This window comes from Daphnia pulicaria, chromosome 6 (genome assembly GCF_021234035.1).
Source record: "Daphnia pulicaria isolate SC F1-1A chromosome 6, SC_F0-13Bv2, whole genome shotgun sequence".
NCBI lineage: Eukaryota > Metazoa > Arthropoda > Branchiopoda > Diplostraca > Daphniidae > Daphnia > Daphnia pulicaria.
Window position 1 is genome coordinate 13,075,538 of NC_060918.1, and position 26,719 is coordinate 13,102,256.

The following is a 26,719-nucleotide window of genomic DNA, read 5'->3' on the forward strand; positions in this document are numbered from 1 at the left end:
GGGGGGGGGGGGTTGTTGGTATTTATTTAATTGTTTGTGTGTATGTCACATGGGATGGGCTTGAAATGTGAGATGTTTCCAATGAAAGAAGTGACCGCCAGAATACTAAAGGATAATCGTTCAAGACGTGCCGCATGCAGAACAAACGTTTTGTGACCACTGACTGGGTTCTACGTATTCCTGGACGCCGTACGAAGCGCTGACCGTGGTCCGTTTATCCCTTAACGCTCTGCAAATTCCAAACAGAGAGCATTACCAGTTTGCGTCGCCAAAACTTCCGCGTGCTGGATGCGCAATTGAACCCAAATATATCTAGACTTTTATAGTACATACCTGGCCACTTCAATAAAGGCAAGTTCGACGTTGAGACCAGTTTTGGCTGACGTTTCCATAAAGTTGACTTTATACTCCCGAGCGAGTCTTTCGCCATCCTCCCGGTCTACAATTCGATCCTCGCTGTCACACTTATTTCCTGCGGGAAAAATTGTTTGGCTTAGAAAGGGATTTCTACTTGCAGATGCGATTAATTCATTATGCTGATGTGTAGTATAGTAGCCTTTTCAACAACATTGTTTCAATAAACTTTGGAAAAAATACTATCGCGAGTACCCAATAGCATGATGATGACGTCACGATGTGCGTATTCGTTGATCTCCGCTAGCCACGCGCGAGTGTTATCGAAACTTTTTCGATTCGTCACGTCGTAGAGGAGGAAGAGAGCTTGAAATGTGGTGGAGTATAGGATCCCGTTTTACCGTTTTAATGCAAAGTCAAAGGAAACGAGAACAAATGACTTTCAACGATAACAACTCAACAGGCTTCCGGTGGTTAGAGATAAGCTCATTATTTTGCAATTTTGTCGACATTTTTATTGTTGTTTTTTTAAAGATTCGTACCGTGGGCGTCGCGATAGTAGGCATGGGTTACGCTCCTAAACCTTTCCTGTTCCCCCCCCCCCAAAAAAAAGGGAAATAGAATTAAATTTTCCTTTATTTGAATTTGTAATTCATTTTAAGTAAAGGCGATGAAAGATGTCGACTTACTTGGCCGGCGGTGTCCCAGATCTGTAACTTGACTTTTGCCCCGTCCACGACGAGTACTTTATTCTAAAACAGAAAGTATATAAATAGACGAAAAACGATTACTGAAATTGAATTAGTGAGAACAAATGCGAGAGACTCAAGCTATAGATAAATCCGACGTTTGAAGAGAAGTAGAGGACCAAATAACTTTGTGCCATGATCACAATGGCAATAAAGGCCCGGCCAAAATCAAATTCCACGAGACAGCACTTAAGCAAAGAGACACTCTTTCGACGTCCAACTGGTTAGTGTATATATAGAGGCAACTTATAATGAAAGAGGAGCAGACGGTAGGTAGTAAAAAAAAAGAAAAGAAAAATAATCATAGAAGCCCAGTTTGCACACAATGCATTTACCCTGTAATCGATACCGATCGTAGCGATGTAAGAGCCAGACATGAAGGCTTTGTCTTTGAAGCGAATCAAGAGGCAAGTTTTACCCACCCCCGAATCTCCCAGCAGCATCACCTGGACATAAAGACGTCAGAGATACGATCACGAAGAGCGGATGATAAAGCCTCTCAAGTATTAGGACTGGATTCAAAACAGAAGGCTGTCGTCTGCCGGAAATACTGGACCAAGCTAATAGGCTCTACCTTAAACTGGGCGCTCATTTGCTCATCTTCGCTGACGGCCGAAGGTTTTCGGAAATTGTAATTCACGTTATTGATGACATTGAGCTGGGCTGGGGGAGACTCCTTGAATTTGGAACGAAACGAACCGCCCCTAATTTGAATAAATCGGTAGGTAGATCGATCGGACGGCGGCTCTTTGATGATCGGACGATTTGGCACTGCCTGTGTTTTCAAGTCGCTACCGAACTGAGTCAGGGTCAGCATTTTATTCGTTTTCGTCGAGATCGACAAGATCCGGGCGGGTCTTATCTTTGGCTTAATTAATTCAATTTAAAAAAAAAACAATGACCAAATCCCAGAATTGAATGGCCCCAGCAGACCCGAAAGGAATTAATTAAATGGATTGGAGGTGGTATGTATATACAACGCAATAAAACCGCGTTGCGTGAAAGTGTTTTGAAGTGTCTGACTCTTCGACGACAACTGACGCTCGACAACCGGCGAAAGGAAGTGTCTATGTCTCGACGACTCGGCCTGATTAGGTCGCCCCGGAGAGAGAGGGTGCGAGGCAAGGGAAAACACTTGTGTGTCACACCCAGAAGCCAGGCTGTTTTTCACTTCATCCCCATAACCTAGTAACCTCAATTGCGTATATATGCTCCTCCCTGCAGCACTCTGAGCGAGTCACGGCTGCAGTTGGTCGGTACGAACGTGAATGCGGACGAGAGAGACGACGCGGAACATCTGTGTGACCGACGGAAACACGCGCGGTTACCAACCAAATATCTGCCTTCGATCGATTTTAAAACTTGTAAATTTGTAATATACATCTAACGATTTTCTCAAAACAATGACGAACGGGGAAAGACAAAAAAAAAGAAACACAATATTTAAGTAGCTTCCAGCTGTGATTCACTATACAATTCAGGCAAACTTCTTGAGTCCTGAATTGTATAGATCAGAGTGTTTGTGTAAGTGACGTCACGACTTTGAGACGTTTTCTAGAACTGTTTGCTTCAGGTTACTGCTGCTGCTACACCAGTATCGATCGAATGGTACTGTAATATTCTTTTTCTCATTTTCTTTAAAACATCTCTCTTAAACATGTATACATTTCCCTGTTTCTTTTAAATCAAGAAGTTTTTAATTTGATTTGTGCTGTATTTGCTTTCTATTTTATTACGTTAAGGGCTGAATTGATAAAAAATAAATCAAGCTTGAAATAAAGTTTCAAGTGGTTGGGCGGATACATATATCGTAACCCATGAATACCAAATAGAAGGGCACATGTAATATGTAAATTGCGGAACGACTATAGCTTACTGTAAAACCGATTCCGACAGTAGCAGCGAATGAAGATGGATGGAAGGTCCCTGTGTCGAATTGAACGAGCAGCGACGTCTTCCCCACGCCGCTGTCGCCCACCAGAATCGTCTATACGCCCGTCCACAAGAGAAATATCACCAAAAGATGCTGCTGTCCGTGTATAAGCCGGATTATATTTACCTTGTGAAGAATTTCCTCGGATGAAGGGAAATCAGAGGACAACGGAACGGGATGAGGTGTCGGGGCGGTGTATCCCCGGTAGCCGGTGTCGTTCACCTCCTTCCGCACTTTCAGTTCGATCGGATGAAGTTGGCGGTGATCGTAACGAGAGTGAAACGATTTTGACGGATCAAAGTCGTCTTCTTCAAAGACCTCGTCATCGGGCTCGTCCAATCCCATGCAGGCGAAACTTTTGTGAGCCTCTGGCATACCATCCGACGGCGTTTCGTCGCCCTCCAGAATAATGGGTCTGTCCATATCGCCAAATTTTTTACGTTCGGTTATGCCCGCAAAATTGCCCCCTTTTCAAATGCAAATAGACGAGGACTTTGGAAACAGTTTGGAGCGTCGGATGCGTTAGTTTCAAGTGCTTTCATCAATGCGAAGGGATTCAGACAAGTAGACCCAACGTATACTCGATCAATATTTATCCATTGGCCTAACAGCGGAACGCGCTCAACTGAATTTAGTCGATAAAACAATCGGAAAAGCGGATCTCGTTAATGCGCTTCTGCAGCACTCTGCAGTAATCCAGCGGATCTCGGCGGTCGGTTTGAAAAGTAAAAGGCGAAATCAAGCAACAACAAACCGTTTCAAAATTGAATCTACGCAAAGAGTAAAAAAATGAAGCGAAATTGATTAGGCACACCTTTAAGGAACCCCCGGGCCGAGATTTTCGGGTCGAAAGACGCGAACGAGCGCAAGAAGAGGATTGCGGTTGGCGAAACTTGACGGAAGTTCGGTCAAGTCGATACTAAAACAAGTGAATAGTGGTGAGTCAGAGAATCGTGTGGCGCGCAGGAGTAATGCGGAGAGAGTATTATACTTTGCTCTCTCGCCAAGATGAAGCTATACTACACACGGTATAGAACGTACGCTAGAAGGGCGGGCGGGAGTAGGAGGAGACTCGTACACACAACTGGGTCGATGCACCGGGCCAGAATCGAAGCGAGTCTCCACTAGCAGCCAGATGAGCAAAGTGCATAGGCTAGAGCCCTGTGTTGTCGCGCCGCACAAAGTTAGGTTTGACTTACTGAGCCGGGCGGACGAATCATTGGCTACTCCCAGCTGAGCATCGATCGTCTTCCCTTCTCACTTGCCCATCTTCCCTTTTTATCGCGCTACGGTACCATTCTCTGTCGCTGACATGTCCCTGATTTGACGAGATGGGATGCGCTCAACTCTAAGATGCAAAAGACGCAAGCTGACAAAAAAATAAAGCCGAAGAAGCCCGTGATCAAGCGAATGGATATGCGACAAGCGCTCACAAAATTCCATGAAAAGCTTCTCGGCTGCTGTCATTTGAATCTTTGAACAAGTAATCTGTATATAGTAGCTACACACACAAATGATTTCGTTTGTTCTAGTCCGCATAGGGACCGACGAAACAGCGCATCTGCTGTGCTACGTAGATCGAAGAAGGTGAATCGATCGATATTTTGAAAAAAAAAAGGTTTCACAGTTTTGTCGATAAATTAGTTGGTAGCGAATGTACAATGATCGCCAACTTGTTCCTTTCTCCGCTTTTATTTTTTAGGTACTTTTCAAGATCTCGATTTTCAATCGATTGACAATGCTATAGTGACTAGTTGCTGGCGACCCGGCAACTGAATCGTCATGTTTTGGAGAAGAATTTAACTTATTCCATTCTAATTTCCCTAGCAGCTGACGTACACAAGTGGAAGAAATCTAAGAACTGTTTGACATTTCAAGTTTTTTTTTGTGGTCATTATCGAAAGTGAGACTGGTGATTTATTTTCTATTCTGCGGCTTTTCTTTGTTGGGTACCGCAATAGAAGAGTTTTGCCGACAAACGAGGCACTCAAGTTGGAGAAAATCGAATTAGGCAGAAAAGCTTATTCTCTCCTTTTCCCTTCGTATTACAGAGGAGAACCTTTTTCCGCTGTGCGCTCTCTAAGAGCCACGTCAGATCACCGACCTTTTCCCAGCGCAATAAAAATATCGTTTAAAATTAATTTCATTATTTGCAGCGCCATTACTGTATATAAGTTTGCCCCCGCCAAGCCATTTTGCCTCTGCATTGTTTCGAGTGTGGTGTATTTTTTAAACAATTCTCACGAAACGACTCATCTCTTTGTTGTTTAAGAGCAGCAACAAAACATGGGACATGAGGATTTAGCAAGAATTCCAAGACAAAGTATGGCTTATAATATAAAAACCTTTGGCCAGCGCAATTATTAAGGTTAAGCGTATAGTGATTATAATACTTTTCTGTGCAACCCACGAAACGGATTAATATTACTACGGCAATGCCGTGGTGGTAATAAACTTATTTTGATGTTTAGTATACGCAACGCATCGCATTATAGCGCGTTAATGTAAGAAAGGAAATAATATACACGCTACACGCTATACGCCTACACGCTAAACAACATAACGATCTCATCGTATACAGTTATTCTTACTTTCTGTGTACTTTCCGCTTACATAATTATAATAGGAAATGAAATGGAAAGGGGGCCAACGACTGATGCGAGAGCATCAACAGAAGAAAAAATATGACGACAATGCGCATAATAATAAGCGGCTTTTTTTTAAGTTACCACCATGAAACTATAACGTGTATAGATCAAGCTGAGATTTAATCTGCTGAGCGTATTTATAAACTAAAAAGTAATGCCCGAAAGCTACAATAAAATATATAAAATCTGGATTTGTTACTTGAAATCCTTCGTGATGAAAAGTGAATACCCGAGCTTGAACAACACAAATAGCTGTCTCTCATGGTTATATAAACACGTAAAATCTCTATCCATAAAAATAACCGTTTTGATCAGACAACATGTTTAGATTATTTCAAAAAGCATAAAACGACAATTTGGAGAGCGGACAACTGGAGAGCAAAACAAACGTCTAAGGCCAGCCAAGAAAAAACCAACGCAGCTCTTTGCTGTTCGCTTGTTCCGCTCGCTTTATATATTGACATTTCCACTTCAGCTTATAATATGAAAGCTTTTAATTCTATACAATGATTATTTGAAATGGCTTTCAGAGTGCTATTAGATGCAGGCTCTCATGAATCTCTGGCGTTCGCTTTATATTCAACTGGCCCAATTGTCGGGCTTAATAGAACGTTGATTGATACGAGCGACCAGAGCGTCACAGCAGCACCGTTTCCGCAATAGACAAAGAACCGCGACTAGAGACTATAGATAGGGGGCTAGCGCTATTAATGACGTGAAAATCTTGCATTATACCAAGCCTTTTCATCTTGCTCCGCCTCGTTGCAGCTGTTTTCGAGTGACAGTACTAATTTAGTTCTCTTATTCTCCTTGCTCTCAATTTTTTCTATAAATTTTTCCGTCGCCTTCTTCCTTTATTTTTTTCTTCAAGTTTTTTCTTTTAGTTATCATTTTAGATCAGTCATATATATGGATAGGCCTACTTCATCATAGGGTCTCTTTACATGGGAAATGTTTCTGAAGTAGCTGCGATCGATCATACGGCGAGAGTAAAATGACTTGGGACTTGGGAGGATCTTCCGGGAATTCATGAAATTACTTAAGTGAAGCTTTTACTCCCGAGAGCTTTCGATTGACTTTCAGTGTATCACGAGGCAATTATATTTCTTACTTCCGCTTATAAGGAGAGATTGAATAACGAAAACGGGAAAAGATTGACACTGATGCACGCTTGTCTATTTAATATTTGTTTTTGTCAAGGTCTTTGTTTGACTAGTATTATATAATAAGAATTATTTTTTAGTAACATCATCTTCTGTCTCAGGAACTCTTTCCAGATAACAGAAGTGAGCGTTTGAGATTGCTTGTTATAAATAATTTTATGCAAAATGGTCAATCGGTCCATCCGTTCCATTGAGGCATTCATCTGCGCATATCCGCTTATGAGTAATTCACTTTATTTTCCATTAAACACGGAGGGTCACTTTGCATTGCAAATTCCCACTTAAATTAAACAGAAAATAATAATAGGAGATGAGACTTGTGAACGAAAAGGAGATGAGTAATAATTTTCGAAATGGATTGTGTACTTATATATAGTTAGTGTGACTCACGTTCGAGCTTCACGTTTGTGCGCACGTGCCACTTTTCGTTCGTTTGACAGAGGGGGAAAGGTTTTGTTGCCCGTCTTGTGTACTCGGTTCCATTTGAAGCGACAGGTGGGATGATCTGGCGGTACAGGTGGGTCTCATCCTTTTGTGATGAGATACTCATGCAGAGTTAGATTGCCTACATGGGCGGAACTTTTGTGAACGACCAACACACAGGGTAAAAAAAGAACTTTTGATTGTAACGATCCAAACGTCCATAAATTTCACCCAAAAGTATTCCATTTGGAAGACTAATTTTCTTTTTGTCTATAGTTTGCTATATCTTTTCAATGTCATAGCGTCAAAAACTACACGCAGTTAATTTTAATGTCATACGCAACAGGGATCACCTTGATGTCATTGATCGGTTTGGATCCGTTTGTGTGATGCATCATCTCTCGACTCTCGGTCGCCATGGACATGGTACGAATTTCTTTTTCCGCAGCAACTGTCATTTCTACAACAATTTTGTCTCTAAAATTAAAAATCTCAACCCAACAGATTTCAAGGTAATCCTGTAAATGGTACACAACATTTTTCGATTGGTTTAATTCCTTTATATTTTTGTATACATACGCATTAGAAAGTTTGGTCCATTCCATGACTGCCGCGAGATGGGGCACGGATTCGTGGCTCGAGAATTTCGCCATCCCTAGGGTGGGGCATTCGATTTGAGTAAAAAAGTTTACTAAACCGTAAACGGTTTAACGGACAGCTAGTATAGGCCATATGCATAACCTTTAATATCGTTATACAGGTAACACATTTTTACAAAACTATGATTGAATGACAAATCTAACTGTGACATTGCACTAAGTCTATACTGTATATGTTGGTTTTGTTTTGATGCACTACGTAATTTTGTTATTACAAGACTTTTGCGTTCGTGAATAATTCTCATTATAGACCAACACTTTCGAATTTAGCGTATGATAATTCTCGCGACATCATTTGTTTTAAATGCGACAAAATTGTATTTTCAACCAAGCACGTGATGTGTATATTAGGTAACAACAGCGAGCACTTTACCACACGTATGCTATAACACATTGATAAGGACAAATTATGCAGAATCTGGCGAAAAATAAGATGAGCACTGATTTCACTTTTCTAGTTTTCCTCCCGTTTCGCTCACTTTTGTTTTTCTGCGCAAAATGAAGTTAAATGAAAATGTCAAATATCTGCATCATCTTGCGTACATGAAACGATCAAAATTACGACGGACACAAATGCAACGAAAACGCATCAAATTGTAATTATCACAGACTTCCAATAGATTACACAGCAGGTCCTACACGCTGTATCAAATAGATATATACAGAGAAGGCTACTGCACTAGACCTGCTAAGTAATTTGTTGCTTTTTTTGACTAGAATTAACTATCATGTCTCTCCTCACGGCAAATGCCAATCATGTCAACCAATCAACGCTGGAAAAAAAAATTTATAAAGGAACATCTCAAAAAATATCGTGGTTCATAATAAGGCAGTTTGAAACGTGGAACCTATTTGCTCAAACACACGGCTGAGGGCTCGTCGTCCGTAACGGGATACTAGGGGAAGAATCACGATGGTACGTTGGATTAGAAGCGATAATGGGCGTGGAACGGTAGTGCGTTGTCATCATTCGCTGTGGATTACATATGTTTCCTTGGATTTGACAAGTTTTGCACGGAGTCTCTATGATGGACGGTTGGCGTGTGAGAGGCACGGGGTTTTGATAATGGCCAAACGAGCAATGATTCCTTTCGTTCTTGAAACTAATGTCGACTCCGTTATTCAGTTGCGGCACCTTTGATTCGTAGTCTTCTTCCGGGGTCGCTGGGCAGTCGCCAAGCAGCCACGTACTCGGAGAAGTGTCGATAGGATCCAACTCTGTCGGCGACTGGACGTTGTCTAACATGAGCGGAATTTCACGCGGCGCCGGTTGATCGACAACCAACGGTTCCGAAGGGATCGATGATGTCTCTGCTTCAATGGCAGTCAAACGGCCGCCTCTGGTACGCCAAGGTTCTTCACCAACGAGCCAGTACGTCATCATTTCACCTTTGCCCTGTCAAAATGATCAAAAATGAGTTCCAACTGATTCACAATAATGGCGGTAGAAAATGAGTTGCTTACTCGAATGGGAGTCATTCCGCGCTCTTCAATGATGTAACCACCTAACCGATCCAAAAGCTCTTTGGTGGCGGCGGAAATGTGAATTCGAAGAGCTTGTCCGGACGATTCCATTCTGGACGCCGTATTGACCGTGTCTCCAAAAAGGCAATATCGAGGCATTTTCAATCCGACCACTCCGGCAACGCAGGGGCCGGAATGAATGCCAATGCGCAGCTTGAGCGTTTCTCCCGGTCGATGTCGAATGTGGAAGTTGCGTATCTCCGACAAGAGGTGAAGGGCTAGTGAAGCGATTTCGGCCGCGTGATGGTCGCCGTTACGAATGGGTAAACCGCTGGCTACCATGTAGGCGTCGCCGATCGTCTCCACTTTGTAGGCGTCGTAATTTTCCAGGATCGAATCGAATAACGTGTAGAGCTCGTTGAGAAGGCCAACCACTTGCAGCGGCGTGCTCACGGCCGATAGCGACGTGAAACCGACGATATCGCTGAAATAAATCGTTACCGAGTCGAAACTTTCCGCTTTCACAGGTTCTCCACGTTTCAGCGATTCCACCACAGACCTGTTGGATTTCAAGTCACGGATTAAAATCGTGTTTCTTAACTTAAATAATTAAAAAGTGAATTACTTTGGTAAGACTCGATGCAAAAGAGCTTCTGTTTTCTTCTTCTCCTCTACCAGTTGATCGGTTCTTTCCTGGACGAGACCTTCTAAATTGTAAGTGTACTTTTCCATCATGATCATGATGTTGTCGAAAATGTTGGGCTTCCTGATAATAATAGAATACACATCATCAGTATTATCCGTAACAAATTTTCTGTACGATTTTGAATAGAGACTTACAGTCCTGCTTCCATTTCCTTTAATCGACCGCGAATGGATTTGAAATCAGGCCGCATGTCTGGCGATTCGTGCCAGCAGTCCTGCATGCACCTGATTATGTAATCTTTGCAATCCAGTTGCGATATGGGCGGCCGGAAGAACTTGTAGAAGAACCACTCCGGGTGCGCTACCTTTTCGACGATTTCTACTCCAACCAATAACCAGCTCAATGTTAGCATTTGTTGATAAAATAACTGGGACACAAAAAGTTTCGTATTACCTTTGGGCGACATGGTGTACAGCAAATCACCCCAAGGTCCTTTACGACCTATGATCTCATAGAGAATGATGCCAAAAGAGAAGACGTCACCTTTCTGGGTCCCACGCAACGGGGGATTGTGGTTGCGCAGCAGTTCGGGAGCTTTCCACAAAAGGCGTTTGCTACACTGCATTTTCATGCGGGCTTCATGACTGGAAGCTATATACAATAACATTCACAATATGACACGTTATTCATTTATTTCAAGACTATTTCAAAATTTGTAATTAAATTCACCCTTGAGTTCTTGCAGACCAAAGTCGGTGATCTGTAAAACCCATCGGGAGTCGACCAAACAGTTGGAAGATTTCAGGTTACCGTGTGACACAATTTCACTGTCGTGTAGAAAAATCATTCCCTGAGTAACGGAGAATTTTTTACGATTATTGCATGATGTTTACATTGAATTAAAAGACACCGGAGGGGGCAAATATACCTTGATCAAATCGGCTACGAGAGATGCGATGAAGATGGTATCCAATTTGAAATCGGGATTTTGAAGGACATCCTCCAAGCTCCCGCGGGCGCAGTAGGCCGTCAGGATGAAAACGCCGCCGTACTCGACAGAAGCGCCGATGAACGAGACGATGTTTTCATGGCGAATTTCCGTCATCTCTTTCAATTCCTTGCGCACGTTCCTGGTCAAATCGACGTTCTTGTGACTGATGGCCTTGATGGCCACTAGGTTGCCTTTGTAGCTGCCGGTTCGGGTGTAGACGCGCTTCAATCCCTGTTGGATTGAATTGATGGATTGATGAAGAATTTTGATTTTGATTTACATTGATTTTGATTTTGAATTGATTAATTACTTACCAAGTCTCCAATCGGGTCGCCTTTGACACCCGGAGTCGGCCCGATGCTTCCGTTGCTGCTGTTGTTGTTGTTGGAGCCGTGGTGGCCGCCGAATCCCAGGAGGGAGCGACGTGTGACGGGAATATCAGACGAAACCGTCAAGGCAGAAGATGGTGGGTCGTTGATACTGTCCGGGAAATTCGTTATGATGACCTCACGAATGTCCACTTTCCAGAGCAGGCAAGCCAATTTGTGCTCATAACGATAGTGTCTAATGGGGGATGAAAATACAAATAAGTTATCGACCACAAAAGTCGTCGAGTGAGAACAAAGATCTCACCTGGACACAAGGCCAATGGCCACAATGAGCACAACGCCGGACACGGTGCATATAACAAAACTCCGCCAGTCGGGTGTCGCAACTTGGACACACTTTTCGCCAACGAAGCCGCAGGGAGGTTCCGGAATTGGTGGACCCGATCCAAGCCAGTCGATTGGGCGACTCAAGTTAAAATATTGAAATATCTATAGACGGAATTTAAAGGTAAACGATCGTGAACAAAAAACGTTGGCAGCCAATTTCAGGAATGGCGAATTTCTCAATAGCTATTAAAAAAAAAAAAAAAACCCTCTAACTGGAAAATCACAAGGTGAGAATGGGAAAAAGGCGGAACTTACCGGCAAATCGTTCGGTGAATTGCTGCTTGAATTGTACTGGAAATACCCAACCGGTTGCATGACGTAAGCCGTTGTCTCGTCCGACGCCGAGGCTTCCGACCGCTTTCCATGGAAGGGAAGCATGGAAACCACGGTGTAATTACCTTCAGCATCGCCGTTCGAGTCAATGAATACCTTGGGGGTGGAAAAAATCCCATTAGAAACATAAATACCAGTTGACACATTTCATGGTAGGATTGTTGTGTACTCACATCGAACCCAAGAACCGAGTGGTAAGGCCGATTGCGGATCCGTTCCATGATGTTGGTCCCGTTGCGGGGATCGAATCCGTCGCGAAGAGCTTCCGTCAACGCCTTGGCGTAGATCATGATGGCGTCCTATCAATTGAATTATGAATTATGATATGATAATTATTATCAATTATGAATTATGAACCTACGTAGGCATGATAGGCGTGAATGGGAACTTCGATGTCGTTGAAGATGATCGGGTGGTACGGCACGCAGAACGGCGGTCGAGCCGAGTACTCTTTGATCTTGGCCAGCACTTTTCTGTGTGACAATAAAATCAAGGTGTTAGATTGATGCAGCGAGACACAGCTAATTGCTGTTGGACTTGCTTGAAATCTGGATTGCGCGGATGAGAAGCCGTCACTTTCAACACCGAGCGGAAGGCCTGGATTTCGTCGTCTTTTTTAATGGTGTGCATGTAAGGATCGAGGTAATCTTATGGCGACAAACACCAGAATGTTTAAAATCAACGTATCACTAGAACTGTGAATAAGACAACTTACTGCGACTAGTGTACTCTTGGGCATTGCTCTCTGGATCGAATATAAAGTCGTCGATGGAAATGATCATGTAGTCCCCGTTTCCCAACACTTTGAGCCCGTGCAGAGCTTTAACAAAGTCGACAAGGGCTATGTGTTCTCCAATGAACAGGTAAACTACAAAATTTAAACAAGAAACAGATGAGAAATTATTGAAATTATTGATCGTAGGAGAACATTCTTACCCCTAGTGCGTTGATAGGTTTTCCGGGCTATTTTGTTGATCGTTTCCACTTGAGCAGGTATATAATCGTCCAAATGAATAACGTCGGTCACGTCAATATTTTTATCTCTGGCGGAATCCTATACGCACAACAGTTCACGGGAAAGGTCTTTTAAGTCAATTCTTCTCTGTCAAAATGTACTGACAATGAGAGCGCAACGAACCTTGATGGCGTCTTTGATTTGGATCCATTCATTTCTCCTTCCTACAATTATGATGACTTTGTTCCATCCAAATTTCTCCAACAAAGCCATGACCGATTTGGAGATTTTAGATGACGGTGGCAGCGTTCGAGCGAACGTGAAGTACGTCTGCGGCATTTCAGATAACTTCGTTTCAGAGCATTTCTATACGACAAAGAAATTTTAAAAAATACAATTGTAATTTCTCGGAAACCTTCAAAATAAATTTAGGAAAAAACGGACGAGGACGAAGAAAATGAATTAAAATTCAATCTCACAATAAATTGATGAGCAGGTCGATATAAAATAAAGTTACGTAATTGGTTCTAAACCTGAATTTCTCAAAAACTGGATTGTTGAGCATGTCGGGAAAAAAAAAAGATTGCGCATAATGAAGACTGGATGTTCAATGTCAATGATCGATTCCACGATTACGAATAGACTGGGGCGAAACCAGAATAAGGTTTTTTTTTTTTCTTTTTCCTATGAAATTTTACGATACCTCTTCAGGTGTGTTATTTTTTTGAAAGGATGGACCCATTACCGTAAAGTGGAGGATACCAATTTTATTGTTAGGGCTGCCAAATTGAATATCAAACCTGACCAAGAGCAATGTTTTGGAAAAAGCAAACGCAAAATAAATTAAAACATAACTACTATAGCGGAGAGAGAGAAAAAAAAAAAAGATGGATGACCGCTGTCGGACAGCACAACTCTCGGTCGGACGGTCCACTAAATTTATCCACGCCCCTCTTCCTCCTTAACCGGAGGAGGGAAATACAAAGACAAAAAAAACTTCCAACAAACAAAACAAGTTTTGAAAAGAGGAGAAAGTCTTGTGCAGCTGGAACAACCCGAATAGGTAATTACTTCATTTGCATTTAATTACGGTCATCTCGAGCAGCAAAAAAAAAATGGAAATAAGAGAGAGACAGACAAATAAAGAGCCACAAAAAAAGATGAAATCAGGACCAACGGGTTTATGAAAAAAAACAAAAAATTTTAATCATTATTTGAGGGGGTAAACAGCTTGCACGTGCTCATTATAGACCACTATCCTAGTCCGCTCCGGGACAACTTTGCAGTACGCATTAGACAGGATTACAAGGACGAGGCCATTCAGCTCAGGTTCGATTGAACCCGTAACATAATCTATTTTATCAGGCAAGAGGATTTCTCCCCTATAAGAGATGATAGACTCCCCCCAAAGGCCAGGAAAATGAACGATATTTGATTGAGTCATTACGTACATGCGTAATCATGGGTAGGTTCCAGGCGGCCGCCACCAGGGCTTCGGCTGCACACTGTCCATCGGGTCCAATGAAGGCGATGGTCGAGTTGTTGTCCCTCATTTCGGTCATGCGCCGGATGGCCAATGCCGTCAGTCCATCGTTCCCTACTATACACGTTCCGATTTTTGGATGGATTAGAAATTTTCTTTTTCCCAATAATCGCGCTCATAGTAATTGCGCTGAGCTGTCAATAATGTGTGCAATTGAATTTTTTAAAAAGCGTGTGCATACCCGGGTTGCCTATGTCGGCCGCAACAAATTGGAGCTTGCGTCCGGGCAAAAGATTCGGGTCGTTGTTGATTGTCTCGATGGCCAGCGGGATGGCGCCCAGCGTCATTTTGCTGCTCAGGTAAGAACTCAGGTAACCAATGGTCAACGGCACTTTTGGGTCGATGGCTGACTGGTCTGTTGGACGCGTTGTGTTCAGCATATGCAATGAGAAAAGAAGAAAACAAAAAGAAAATAGAAAACAAGGTCCAAAAACGGAAAATTTAAGAAGACGATCCAAATGTGTTATCCAAGATTGATGATATCGGCTGGGTTACGTTCACAAAATCAGTAGATTTAAATATTCAAATCTCATCGAGACGGAGTCCATAAATCTAATGAATTAGCGTTCCAGCTCGAAATTTCACGAGCGCTCAACTCGTTATGGTCATTTACAAAATCCGTGTCGCCATGCCATAATAATGTGACGATAATGATGACACAACTCACAAGGTGCAGCACTCCTTGCTATTTGGATCACTTCCCGTTTTCAGAAGAAAACCAACGACTCCACCCGTGCTGTCTATTAGTTGTCTTTTGACAGCAAAGCGGATCCGTTCGCGAAACCGAAGGCAAATAAGGAGCGCCCTAACGTGACGAAACTGACGATCTAATAACTTGGCGCAGAAATCAATTTAAGATTTTTAACCGGATTCTCTCTCGGATTGCTACGTTGCTTTTATGCTCTCCCATTCACCCTCGTCAACCAAGAGTTGTGGCGGTTCCTCTAGATCATAAAATTTTCTGGTGGCACTTTGCATTAGGAGATGAAAATTAACTTATTATCGAATTTGAAAAAAAACCTTTCATCCATATGTCAATTGTAAAATAGTGTTAGTCGGCAAATCATTCCAGTGTTGTTCCTCCAAGAAAATCAGAATGTTTGAAATGACAAGCAATGATACATTTCCAAAGAAAAACTGTTCCACACTGCAGCATTAAAAGAGTTCAAGAGCACCTTTTCGAGAGAACATAAACATTTTATGTTTTCTTATTTATCAGCATGGTTGTTTTCTACAAATCTTGGGATATTCCTGAAGGAAGATCACTGCAATACTTTGCTGACACAATAACTGATGGTTGTTTCAGAACTTAGATTATTAAAAATGATTTTCAAATTTTCAAATGTTTGAACTTTAGTCTCTAGAAGCAAATAGAAAATAGCAAATAGAAAATTTTGTATTTATCAAGATGTTTCCAAATTCACTTTAAAAAATATAAAAAAACTTTAGCAATACATTTAATCGCTTCAAATTGAATTTTACCTTGAGCTGGATTTCGAATGTCAACATTCCGACTTCGTCGTAACAAACACAAAACAAAAGCAGACGACACTTTTCTTATTTAGCTGTCGTTGAGAAATGAAAACAATCACAAACTGACTCCTTCCGGCCAAGTCCGAAAAGCAAAAACGATCAAGGCAATTTTCTCGCCCGCGCTGGACATCCACTGAATAGATTTAATTTGATTGATTCCTCTAATGATTCTAAATCCAACAGATCGTCTCAATCAGTTACACTATAAGCACCAAATAGACAATATTATCAAGATACAAATTTGCACGAAACTCTCAGACTTTTTGACCCAAACCGTCACAATATTAAGACCCTCCCCCATAAATTAACGAATTTCTTTGCCCGTTGTGAAATTGCCTTCCAACGAGTCAGTCCTGAAATGAAAAGTACGAAACGGCCAACCCTAAAACTTGATCGAATTGTGTACTGTAGCTCAGCACTCGTTCCACCAAACGCAAATTGCTATTGTTTTCGGAATATAACACACAAATTGAAAAACAAAAAAACAAAAAACAAAAAAAGAGAAAATAATTTTTTGAAGACTCACCCGACGAGATAAGGTAATCGGATTGGCTGTAACGTTGCCGGACGGGCGAGGACTTGCCGCCTCCGCCGAAGTTTTTCATTTGATCCGACCATCCCGGATCGGCAAAGCTAAAGGTATCGTCGTCGTTGGGACAGGACTCTACTGACCCATCGCTGGGTTCCTCCGAGGTCATTAGTCGCAAAAGATCGCTGTCGCTTATGTTGAGACGGAATGAGGCGATGGCCGAGTTGGCACGGCTGGCGCCTGTCCATAAGCCAAGGCACAACAAGACGGTGTGAATCATCATCTTCGTTAGAGTTTCAGATGGGCGTATACCATCACTCTCAGTTTTGCATCATTTCCTCCTGGTCCAAGCTCTCGTCCAAAAGGCCCTGATAAGAAAGATATAATGAGAAATCCAAATGAGAATCGATAAATACTCGAATATAATTATTTTTTTTAAGTAAAGCAGTACTACACAAGAAGTTCCCTAAATTCTTATAATCTTTAATCGTTTCACAGTTGATGTTCTAAACATTTTTTTCACTGAGTAATTCAGGTGTAATTCTAGTTTAATTTCTTTTGGGTTCGATCCTTTTCTCACACCTTTGTGTATCAGGTTATTAGCCACCTGGAGAAAGAAAGAAACAAATTTCCTTAAAAATTGTTCTCCGTGCTTGCGGAACAAACATATTATTGAAAGTCTGAGGCTGAACAGCGTGACGCCGTATTGGGGCTATAGAGATCGAACTTTTGTAAAATATTTCCTGTTCTCACCCCCGGATCCGACGCAAATGTTCCAGACCGACCAGCTGCGGCCATTTGCGAAGCTTGTTTTTTTTTTTGCTGCGCAACATTTTATAGATTTTCGGTTTTATTATTTCGCAAAAGAATAGCTTTCAGCCCCCCCCCCCCGTGCATGTCACTCTAAAATAATTCCATTCAAACTTTTCTTCAATTTTCAAATGGCTGGATATTAAATAATGAAGCAGTTGTCACCCCTTTTTTTTCTTCTTACAAATGTTATTGAGTGAAAAAGTCAGCGTTTTCTCCTGTACTTATCCTCGTTCAAGCCAACTGAATCCTTCCACTTTTAACGACAGTTTTTATACTTAGACACAACGACATCTTCCCTTCTCTCCCTCATAATTCGTTTTACGACCGCTTCAAATCCTTTCCGGGAAATATTTCCGAGCTGCTTTGCTATCGCCAACCCAATAGGCTAGCTACAATCAACCCCAAAAAGAGTGGCACGTAATCCTTTGATGGGTGCAAAACTGTACAAAAAAAAAGAATAATAAAAGAAAGAAAACTAAAGAACTAAAGAACAAATTGTCTGAGTGCACGGTACATTGCATCCTGTGTTATCAGCTGGGCATACCCCAAACTCGTATACATTTATGAGACATTTTTAAAGACTCTGTTCCCTTCTTGATTTTTCTTTTTTGTGCCCCAAAATAATTTCCCTCCCACGTTTATTTTCGTTTTTCTATTATCGGATGACAAGGTATTAAAGGGCTTTTGGGTACGGTGATTTCGAACAGCTCTGTGTGAAATTTAAAAAAAAAAATTACTGAACAATAACCCAGAAAAAGAAAAGCTATTATTAATCGGGAAATGGTTTTCGGCCGAATTTTATTAGGCTAAATTGTAAAATAACAAATAGAATCTCAAAAAACGCGTAAATGTCCAAAATGCGTCGTATAATTTTTCAGGACTCTGTATTGGGCTAGCGAGTCAAACAGGTATCATAGCAAATGGTTAATCTACTACTATTTTGACGTCAAGCTATTAGTTGTTGCCAGCGTCAGCATTCTACGCAGGATACAAAACGTGTGTGTAAGCTAGCGAAAAAGTTTGCAACGAAAAATAATTGGAAAGATTGTAACCGGTGAAACTAGTCTGGGAGAATAATAAGGGAGGACGCAATAAAGGTTGTATCATTTTACGACCTCTTATTACGTATGCGCTTTCCTAGACGAGTCTATAGTTTCTGTGTTACCTTATCGCTGGTTTTTACTTATTCATTCTTTTCGAAAAATTACTTATACATGTGTGTATTGTGTACCCCCATTAATAACGTGGAAAACGCAACGCCAGTCAAAAGATATTGATCATTTACAATATAATACTAAGGTTATTACCGCGGTATTCTAGTCTGTATTCCCAGTCTAGCAGGGCCCTGGTGGGGGGTATTTCCTTTTAGAAACGAACAAAAATATGGCCATCCCCCAAAAGTTACGCAATATCATGCTGTAATCACAAGAGAGGAGATAGAGAACGAAAGCGAACAATAAAGAGTTTAAGGTAGGTCGAATCGCAGCGGGTCGTTGTTGAATTCAGCTCTGCGTTGTTCAAAGAACGAAAAGAAATGCTGGAGAAGAGGGACGAAAGTTCACAGAGTACACGACGAAGGCTCAACGGTATCCATGCGGAACGGGAAGAAAAATTTAAAAACCAAAAAAAAAAAAGGCTGAAATGAAGCAGCAACCAATGCGGAGGCGCTCCTCCGTTATTAGAATTTATGTTACGGTAGGTCGTCCCAAGCTCAGCGTATATATAGTTGCTGATGGCCATTTTCATATATGAGCGAGGGAAACTTCAACATCAATGGCCGCCAGCAGCCGAGCTCCGTTCTCGTTCCCGACTGTTAATGGTGGATAAACTATCTGTGGGATCGTGAGGTACACTTTTGAAGTTTTTTTTCCCATCCCTGCCTATGACTTGAAAAGAATAACGATAAAAGAGAGAGAGAAGAAGAAAAAGAATTCTTAAAAAAAAAAAAGAAAAAGTCACGGAGGGTGGTCGGTACCGTCAAACAACATTCCAATCTTTAAATTGTTCAAATCCTTCACCCTCTTTGATCAACGCACAAAACAGATCGTGAAGTGAAATGTTAAGCAAATGGATCATGTTCTCCGTCGTCTAAGAACAAGGACACTGTGCTGAATAAACAGGGCATCCATCGAGTGTCTCCAACTAAAATTTTGATTCTTTTTTTTTTTCATTTCCAGCTCTCTATCGCAATCACTCAAACGCCTGATTTCCAACTTGCCAATCACTCTTTTTTGGAGAATGTCGCTCGAAAACGAGTAAGAAAAAAAAAAAGCAAAAAAGAAAGAAAGAATCAACCAAGAGCGAAAGAAACCAGTTTCAATAACGCCCCAAGTCTTTTCCAATTTGGACAGCAGCGTTCGAGGGGTTTTCATTTTCTCTCCCGCATCGTTACATTTCCACAAACAGAAAACAAAAAAAAAAAACGCCGAGAAATTCCTAAGAGCCATTGTAGTCAGGTAGAATATTGTATAGAGAGAGGAGCTCGACAAAAACAATTCACACATTGTGGAGGTCCAGAATGATGTTGTTGTGCCCTCCACAAGGCGCTGGCCCATCCCATTTTGCCCGAAAGAAACGAGATGAGCTCAAGGCTCATCGTGACAGGCTGCCGTTCAAAGATTAAATAGATGCCTTCAAGTATGGAGATAATAAAGAGTTGGAAAAAGTTGGGCTTCGCTGATCACACGTCCGGAATAAACAAAACATTTTGGGCCGTCAGTTGGTGCGCATATGTTCGGGTGGGGAAAAACAGAAAGGATCACCGGGTACGAAATTAATAATGTCCACTTTTGGACATTATTAGGAGGGGAGCGGACAATGCTAACGCCGTGCACGGCCGCTATAATAGGAGAAGAAAGTAGCGAGTTTGTGCGTCTTGATGGAATAATGTTACATGCGACTGAAGTTTATTTTGGTGTTTGCCTTGGCCAACCCACAACGCATGATGAAGATTTTGCAAATTAAATTTTTAATTCGTTCCCAGATTGGATTATAGTCGCCCAGATGGTTCGCAAAAATACTATAAAAATTGGTAAAAGAAAGAATATTATTTCGGTTTTTTCAAATGAAATCCCCGATTTTCTGTTTCGATTTTCCCACTTGTCGCAAGGAGGACCACCAAAGTGGTCAAAGTCATAAAATTTCAAAAAAAAAATAAAATAAAAAAGAAGCGGAGACCTAAAATTCCGTCCTGACCAGCATACAGCAGCATTTATTATTCGGAAACAAAGTGGCGCCAGTGATTGCTTTCTTTATTGAATTGCTGCCGTGTTATTTCTCTTGGAAAAATCCAAAAAGGGCCTTCGAAAAATACGTACGACCGGCCCCGAAAAAAATCCGTTCTCTTTCTTTCTCTCTAGAAAATGGCGAGGTAAAACACGAAATCTAAAAAAAGGAACGACCGTAGGATAAAAAGACAATAATGAATAATCGCGATAATTATGTCTAATATAAAGACGATGAAAAAAGACGGTTGCTTGGCTAGTTGAATCCTGCCCTTTGATTTTGAAGGTTATGTAGTTTGCGCCAAAGTGATGGCTGTTGTTGTTGAAACGCGCCCAGGTATAAAACAATATCGTGGCCATGACCAGCAACAAGAAAAATTCGATTGGCGAGAGCAGTGATACACTACAGCGGCGCATTCAGCACAGTCAGCAGCAGCCACATTAACCAACAAAACCCCACACATGATAAGGCGAAATAGAAGGAGATATAGTAGCATAATATCAAAACAATTTTTTTATAAATTCATTGGGCATTTCGGACTAGTAATTTCAAATTCATTATATAGAGACAACCCGCTATCCGGTATGGCCCTGCTGCGATTTCTAATGTGGACGGGCGAAGAAATGCAACGCATTCTTCAAATGAAACTGCTGCGGCCGCGCTGCCGCTTGTTACTAAGGGACGATAGCCCAATAATAATACGTCATAACAATGGCAGCAGCGGCGATTGGTTGCGACGTATATCTACGCCAGCAAGCGCGCTCCTTGTGGCAATTTTTGCGGTCGAATGCTGGAAGATGCGTGACGACAGTTTGATTCTGCGGTTCGCATATCGCCAACCAACGATCCATCATGCACATATGCACAAGAGTGTGTACGGAAACGTTACATACACAGTCAGTCTGTACACTACATACACTCTGCAAGAAAAACGTAATGAAGGACACGATTTCAAAGCAGACAGGACAAAGAAGGCGGAAGAATAGCCGAGTAGAGTTTTTGGGTTAAGTTGGGCACGGCACACGAACGACAAGGCAAACTGCGTACCTGCTCAAAGAATTTTGCATCGCTAATTGTTACTACATCGTCGTTTTGTATGTCTATTGTCGACCTTCCTTGTAGAGTTTGTTTGTTCTTTGGGTCTCTGGTTTTTGGCGACGGCGCCTCTCATATCTCACGCACCCGATAAATTGTTCTCAATTTTACAGCGAAATCAGTGGCTGCCTTTTCTTACTTCTTCTTTCTTGAAATGAATCGAATTCTACGTGCCCAATGTATTTCCTTTCCCACTCCCCAAAAGCAGCTTGGCTTACACAATGAGCGGCACTGGACTGGACGTCTCATTTCCGACGGCCCCAGTAGTTTCTTTTTCTTTCATGGTTGCCATTTTCGATGTTATCTATGATCCCCCGTCCTGGATTCTGAACTGCCCAATCGAGTCACCAGTCAAAGGAAAACCCTCGCCATTTCTCCCCCCCCCCCCTTTCTCTCACTTTGGTGACATGCAATATTCCAGGACCCACGAGAGAAAAGAGAGAAAGAAATCAAAAGTTTGAATATAATCACGCAATCATGCGTCCTACCGGATGTACGACAGATTGCCGTTGTAGCTGCCAATCCACGGGGCGTCGTTTGGCGTCGCTATGTTGCTCCTATTGATGATGCGCCTAGCGACTGGTTGAATTTACACACTGTGCCAGCGTCGAAATGGATAACAAACAAGTGGTTCACCAACCAACTAGAATCGATTCGCTTTTTTTTCGAATTCAAACCGTTCGAAGACAAAACCCAAAAGAAACGAAATCTCCTAGCCAATAATAAGCAAATCAAACGTTACAGAATAACTCGATAGATAGATTGCTGACATGAGCGAGAGAGCAGAGAACTTGTTCAAATGTTGATCCGATCTGGTCGCCGGTTGGCCAGTCACTGAGGCAACTTAGACCGGGACCAGTTGACTATAGAGTTTATATAGTGAGCTGCGCTCGACTCGCCAGCAGCAGCAGCAGCTCACTCGCGCTCGTCGCTCGTCGCTCACACAAACACACAGAGACAGATAGGGCAACATTATCTTAAAAGTGCACTCACTCAAGTTCAAGTTTTGTTTCAAGAAAAAATTCAAAAGGGAAACTGTTGATATTGAGGCTCACGCATTTCGATCGCCTAGCTAATTTATAATTTGGAGTCTTTTATTGAAGAAGAAGATGGCTACATAGATTTCACGTCTATAATTATACCGCGTATACACACGTATCATATATAATGGCAAACTGTTTGATCGCCGTGTTGTTGCTGGGTTTGATGGCGCTCTTTGTGTTTTGTCGTTGTGTTTTTCATTTTGTGAAAGGCCTTTATGGGAGAACACTGCTGCTCACACAAGCTGGACTGCTGGACAAATAAAAGGGGCATCGCAACGATGGGAGAGAAGAGGTGTAAGACGCTGGGGGCAGAGAGAGAGGGATTGCTGCTGGGGTATACTATATAGGGGGGTTGGGGGGGAGACGAGAAATATAAGGAGCAGCAGGAAGACAAATATAAGGAGCCGTGTATAGGGACCCTGAATGTTTGTGTGTTATAGCCATTCGGCGTTTGTTATAGCCGGGGCTCTGGCCTATACACGCTCGCCGTTGTACCTCAAGCCGAGAGCAGAGAGAGCTATATAGGCTGGGCCATTCGAGTTGCTCTCTCCTTGTTTTCATCCTCTCCTTATTGTCTATTTCTCTGTTCTTTCTTTCTTCTTTTCTCTGTATTTGCTGTTGTATACCTTTCGAAGAAGTTTTCGGGGTGGAAAAAAGAGGAGAGATGATTGGAGGGGGAGGAAAGAGAAAGAGATAGAGAGAGGGAGGGGAGGGGGGGAGATCGCATGTTGTTATAACGTCGGCCGCAGTTGCTGGCCCAGCCGACGTGGGTCTCTCTCTCTCTCTTTAATACGCGATGCCCAGTGGCTCCGTGTGTTTCCCAAAACTCATTGCGGGACGTCTCTCTCTCTCTCTCTCTCTCGTCGATGGGCATCCATCAAAACCCAAATGAAGAAAAACAAGGTTTCCCGTCGTGTGTGTACAGCAGGTATAGATGTATACGAAACCTATTTATTCCGGCTCGGCGCGCTGTATGCAGAGATTCCCCCCCCCCTCTGCCCAGCAGCGGAATGGGCTTTTTTGTTGTTTTCCCATTCGTCGCTCAAGTTTTATTTTTTTTTTTTGGTGTGTTTTTACCTTGTCCTTTTGATATGTCTGCTCTGGTCTACATGTGATTTCCCGACTGACATGTTCGTCCAAGGATTTCAAGGCTAGTATTATTATAGGAATGGAGAGCCGGTGGCAGCGAGTGCTATGTGCGGAGGGCATGGTAATATGGTGGTGGGTATAATACACACGCACGCAGAGAATAACCAGAAATCTACAAGAGAGAAAGGCCATCCAGCGCAGGGACCCCAGCACAATGTTGTTCGGCTAACAACACACCTGATGCGGATTATGTGTGTGCATGCTTCTGCTGCTGCACATGTTGCCATTTTTTTTTTTTTTTAATTCTATTTTTCCACGTGCCGCATAATATGGAGAATGTAAGTAAACAATTTGGTGCTACCGACAGCAACAACCATCCGTCATGCAGGTCTGACATCTGCGGCACACAGACATGTTGTATATATATACGTATGTACATATGTACACCTAATACAGCTATGCACTGCCGTAAAACACTCATATTTGTGACATAATAGTAGATATCTTTGACATTGTGTACAGCGCCCCTAGTATCGCTATTATATGTAGGTATGCCGATAAAGGCTGTGATATTACGTGAGCAACCTGACCAACCGGCAAAGAACAAGAGCCCCAAAGACAAGAGCCCATCATCGAGACTTAATCAGCAATCGCCAAACGGTACGATGTTGATTGTGCTGCTGTCGGCATATCAAATTAGTTGCACACAAGTTGAATAGTATATGTAGGTATCATCCCATATAGTCAATGAATCAGACGCGCTCACATCATAGAATTCAACGTGTGTACATGTATACTATATAGTATTACGCGCGCGCTAACCGGCAGTGACTATCGTCCACAAGTCGGAATCAAAAGAAAAACAACCAAATGAGCTGGAGACTTTTTCTGTAGCCGATATGCGCCATGTCGTCGTAAAAATATAGTCGAACCATCTCCTAGGATTTCCCAGTCAAGCATATAAAAACCGGCCTAGAAGCGGTAATAACGTCTACAACATTGTACCGGTATATAGCCCCGGTAGCCAATAAAATGTGCTAATTATACCAATGCAATTAAACTCACGCTACATACCATATATACACATCCCGCGTAATACCAGAATAGCCGCAGCTAGACTCGGTCTTCCACAGCACGTATTCTATTATATCCGTTTCATAACGCGCTACCACACCGCTACCTATATATACGTACTATACAACAAATAAAGTGTTATGCAATAGTATAGTCTGTTCTTATGACATCGAGCCTATATACCTGAGATACCTGTATTAACGAGTTGTCTAAGCCTAACCAACTGTAAGCGCAGTGAGACTGGAATTCTAACGCCTCGGCTGGCCACCATCAAAACGAAAAGAAGAAGAAAAAACTTATTTTTAGTAGCTATCTGAAAACCGCACCTAATTGTCTTTAAGAAAGAAACCAAAAATGATTCGGCAGGATTTGGAAATTCTCTCACGTTTTATTTTATTTTATTTTATTTTGTTCTCTATAGGGAGACAACGAACCGATGGATTTAGAGAGCGGCGACCCTACAACATTTTCCTATGGTTTAGTTGGATTATTGTGTGTATTTGATTGCGGCCGTTTAGGCTGTCGACACGGAAACAAACCCAAAAATTTATTCCCCGTGTTTCCTTTGCGCAGCTGACATGACGGGACGCGGATAATGTCGTGGAAAAATTCGGCATAACATCCGCGAGATATCGTCTAGTAGGCAGAACCAATAAAACGTATATGAACGGCCGGTGGAACCCAAAGAGCCGCAAGAGCGGAAAAGGCGAGCACCACCACCACCACCACCAGCAGCAGCAGCAGCTGAATTTTGAGTTGAGGGGAGAGGACGAACGCAGCGTCAAGCGTGAAAGTATCTACGGCCAAAGTAGAACGAGGAAAACAAAAATGGCTATTAAATTAGTTCTTAATTTTATTTTATTTTTTTGAAATTCCCCTTCAAAGAAGAAGAAAAAAAATGTTCAAAAGGAAAACGAAAGAAAAACACCAACGGACTGTTACTAAGGCGAAAATTTAGGAAAGACTAACGAGTCATTTATTTTCCTTTTTGTTCTTTTCTCTCTCCATTGAACGGATTGGGAAGATATACGTCCTTCTTTTCTTTCTAGTAATACAAATAGTTTATAGACGCCGGCCGCGTAGAGACCAACAAGTTTTGTGTTGGCAATGGTTCCCTGCTGCTGTCTGCTGGGTAGTGGCCTTTATACTTATGTCGAAAATCCCCCACCAAAACGAGAAAAATCAAATCGGATAGAAGAAAAAGAAATAAAGCCTCGTCTCTCCTTTGAGCCTTGTCATCACCACAAGGTAACCAGAAGCAGCAGGGTACCGTCCGTTTGCTGTGTGCTTCTAGATACGGTATATAGCTAGCTGTGTTGGATGAACGGTTGCCAGGACCGAGAGAAAAAGGGCGTGGTCTTTTGTGTAATATAACTCCTCGATTTTATAGACACAGCGCACTCGCCCATAATATACTATCGCCGGCTCCTATCGCGCAATAGAAGGCGATGCCTGCATGCCTGGCGACAGGTTAGCGGTCGGTTTGGACAGTGCCTACTGGTTCTATTAGAGATATCCTGGCTGCACTTGTACACATGATATATAGATGCCAGATTATATCTCCAAACGCAGATCGTCACCGTTGAAGGTCTATACAGAGTATTTGATGCTACTGGCTCTGCTGCTGCTGCTATTTGATTCGCTGCACCCAAGAATGTACACCTGGAATAATAATTGAATAGTTATTCGCCCTTGATGCGATGCGGGGCAGAGCAGAGCCGACGTTATTTGTTGTTGTTGT

General features: G+C 42.2%; 2 protein-coding genes and 1 long non-coding RNA gene across 7 annotated transcripts; 1 reads left to right on the plus strand and 2 right to left on the minus strand.

Moving 5' to 3' along the window:
• On the minus strand, positions 1 to 3,843 carry LOC124342231 (ras-related protein Rab-37-like). 3 transcript variants are annotated; one of them, XM_046795197.1, is made up of 7 exons: positions 3,163 to 3,843; positions 2,980 to 3,090; positions 1,044 to 1,106; positions 897 to 942; positions 610 to 720; positions 334 to 472; positions 1 to 229 (listed from the first exon to the last, which is right to left on the minus strand). In XM_046795197.1, exons 1-7 carry the CDS (start codon positions 3,457 to 3,459, stop codon positions 121 to 123), a joined length of 876 nt encoding a protein of 291 aa, XP_046651153.1. In that variant the 5' UTR covers positions 3,460 to 3,843; the 3' UTR covers positions 1 to 120. The 3 variants fall into 3 exon arrangements, with proteins under 3 accessions (XP_046651153.1, XP_046651154.1, XP_046651155.1); XM_046795198.1 differs by lacking the exons at positions 2,980 to 3,090; positions 3,163 to 3,843 and adding exons at positions 1,439 to 1,549; positions 1,678 to 2,127; XM_046795199.1 differs by lacking the exons at positions 2,980 to 3,090; positions 3,163 to 3,843 and adding an exon at positions 1,678 to 2,127.
• A 2,689-nt stretch (positions 3,844 to 6,532) lies between these two features.
• Positions 6,533 to 8,135, plus strand: LOC124342232. Of its 2 annotated transcripts, none has more exons than XR_006918711.1 (3): positions 6,533 to 7,451; positions 7,547 to 7,782; positions 7,857 to 8,135. It is a non-coding gene; the product is annotated as an uncharacterized LOC124342232 (long non-coding RNA). The 2 variants fall into 2 exon arrangements; XR_006918712.1 differs by having other exon boundaries at positions 7,617 to 7,782.
• A 631-nt stretch (positions 8,136 to 8,766) lies between these two features.
• On the minus strand, positions 8,767 to 22,602 carry LOC124342228 (guanylate cyclase 32E-like). Of its 2 annotated transcripts, XM_046795191.1 has the most exons (20): positions 22,261 to 22,602; positions 16,637 to 17,007; positions 14,759 to 14,932; positions 14,486 to 14,634; positions 13,218 to 13,400; positions 13,016 to 13,133; positions 12,795 to 12,947; positions 12,621 to 12,726; positions 12,441 to 12,552; positions 12,253 to 12,378; positions 12,002 to 12,175; positions 11,664 to 11,848; positions 11,345 to 11,594; positions 10,968 to 11,261; positions 10,769 to 10,889; positions 10,493 to 10,690; positions 10,234 to 10,417; positions 10,019 to 10,159; positions 9,394 to 9,952; positions 8,767 to 9,325 (listed from the first exon to the last, which is right to left on the minus strand). In XM_046795191.1, exons 2-20 carry the CDS (start codon positions 16,920 to 16,922, stop codon positions 8,786 to 8,788), a joined length of 4,053 nt encoding a protein of 1,350 aa, XP_046651147.1. In that variant the 5' UTR covers positions 16,923 to 17,007; positions 22,261 to 22,602; the 3' UTR covers positions 8,767 to 8,785. The 2 variants fall into 2 exon arrangements, with proteins under 2 accessions (XP_046651147.1, XP_046651148.1); XM_046795192.1 differs by lacking the exons at positions 16,637 to 17,007; positions 22,261 to 22,602 and adding an exon at positions 16,060 to 16,104.
• Positions 22,603 to 26,719: the final 4,117 nt, after the last annotated feature.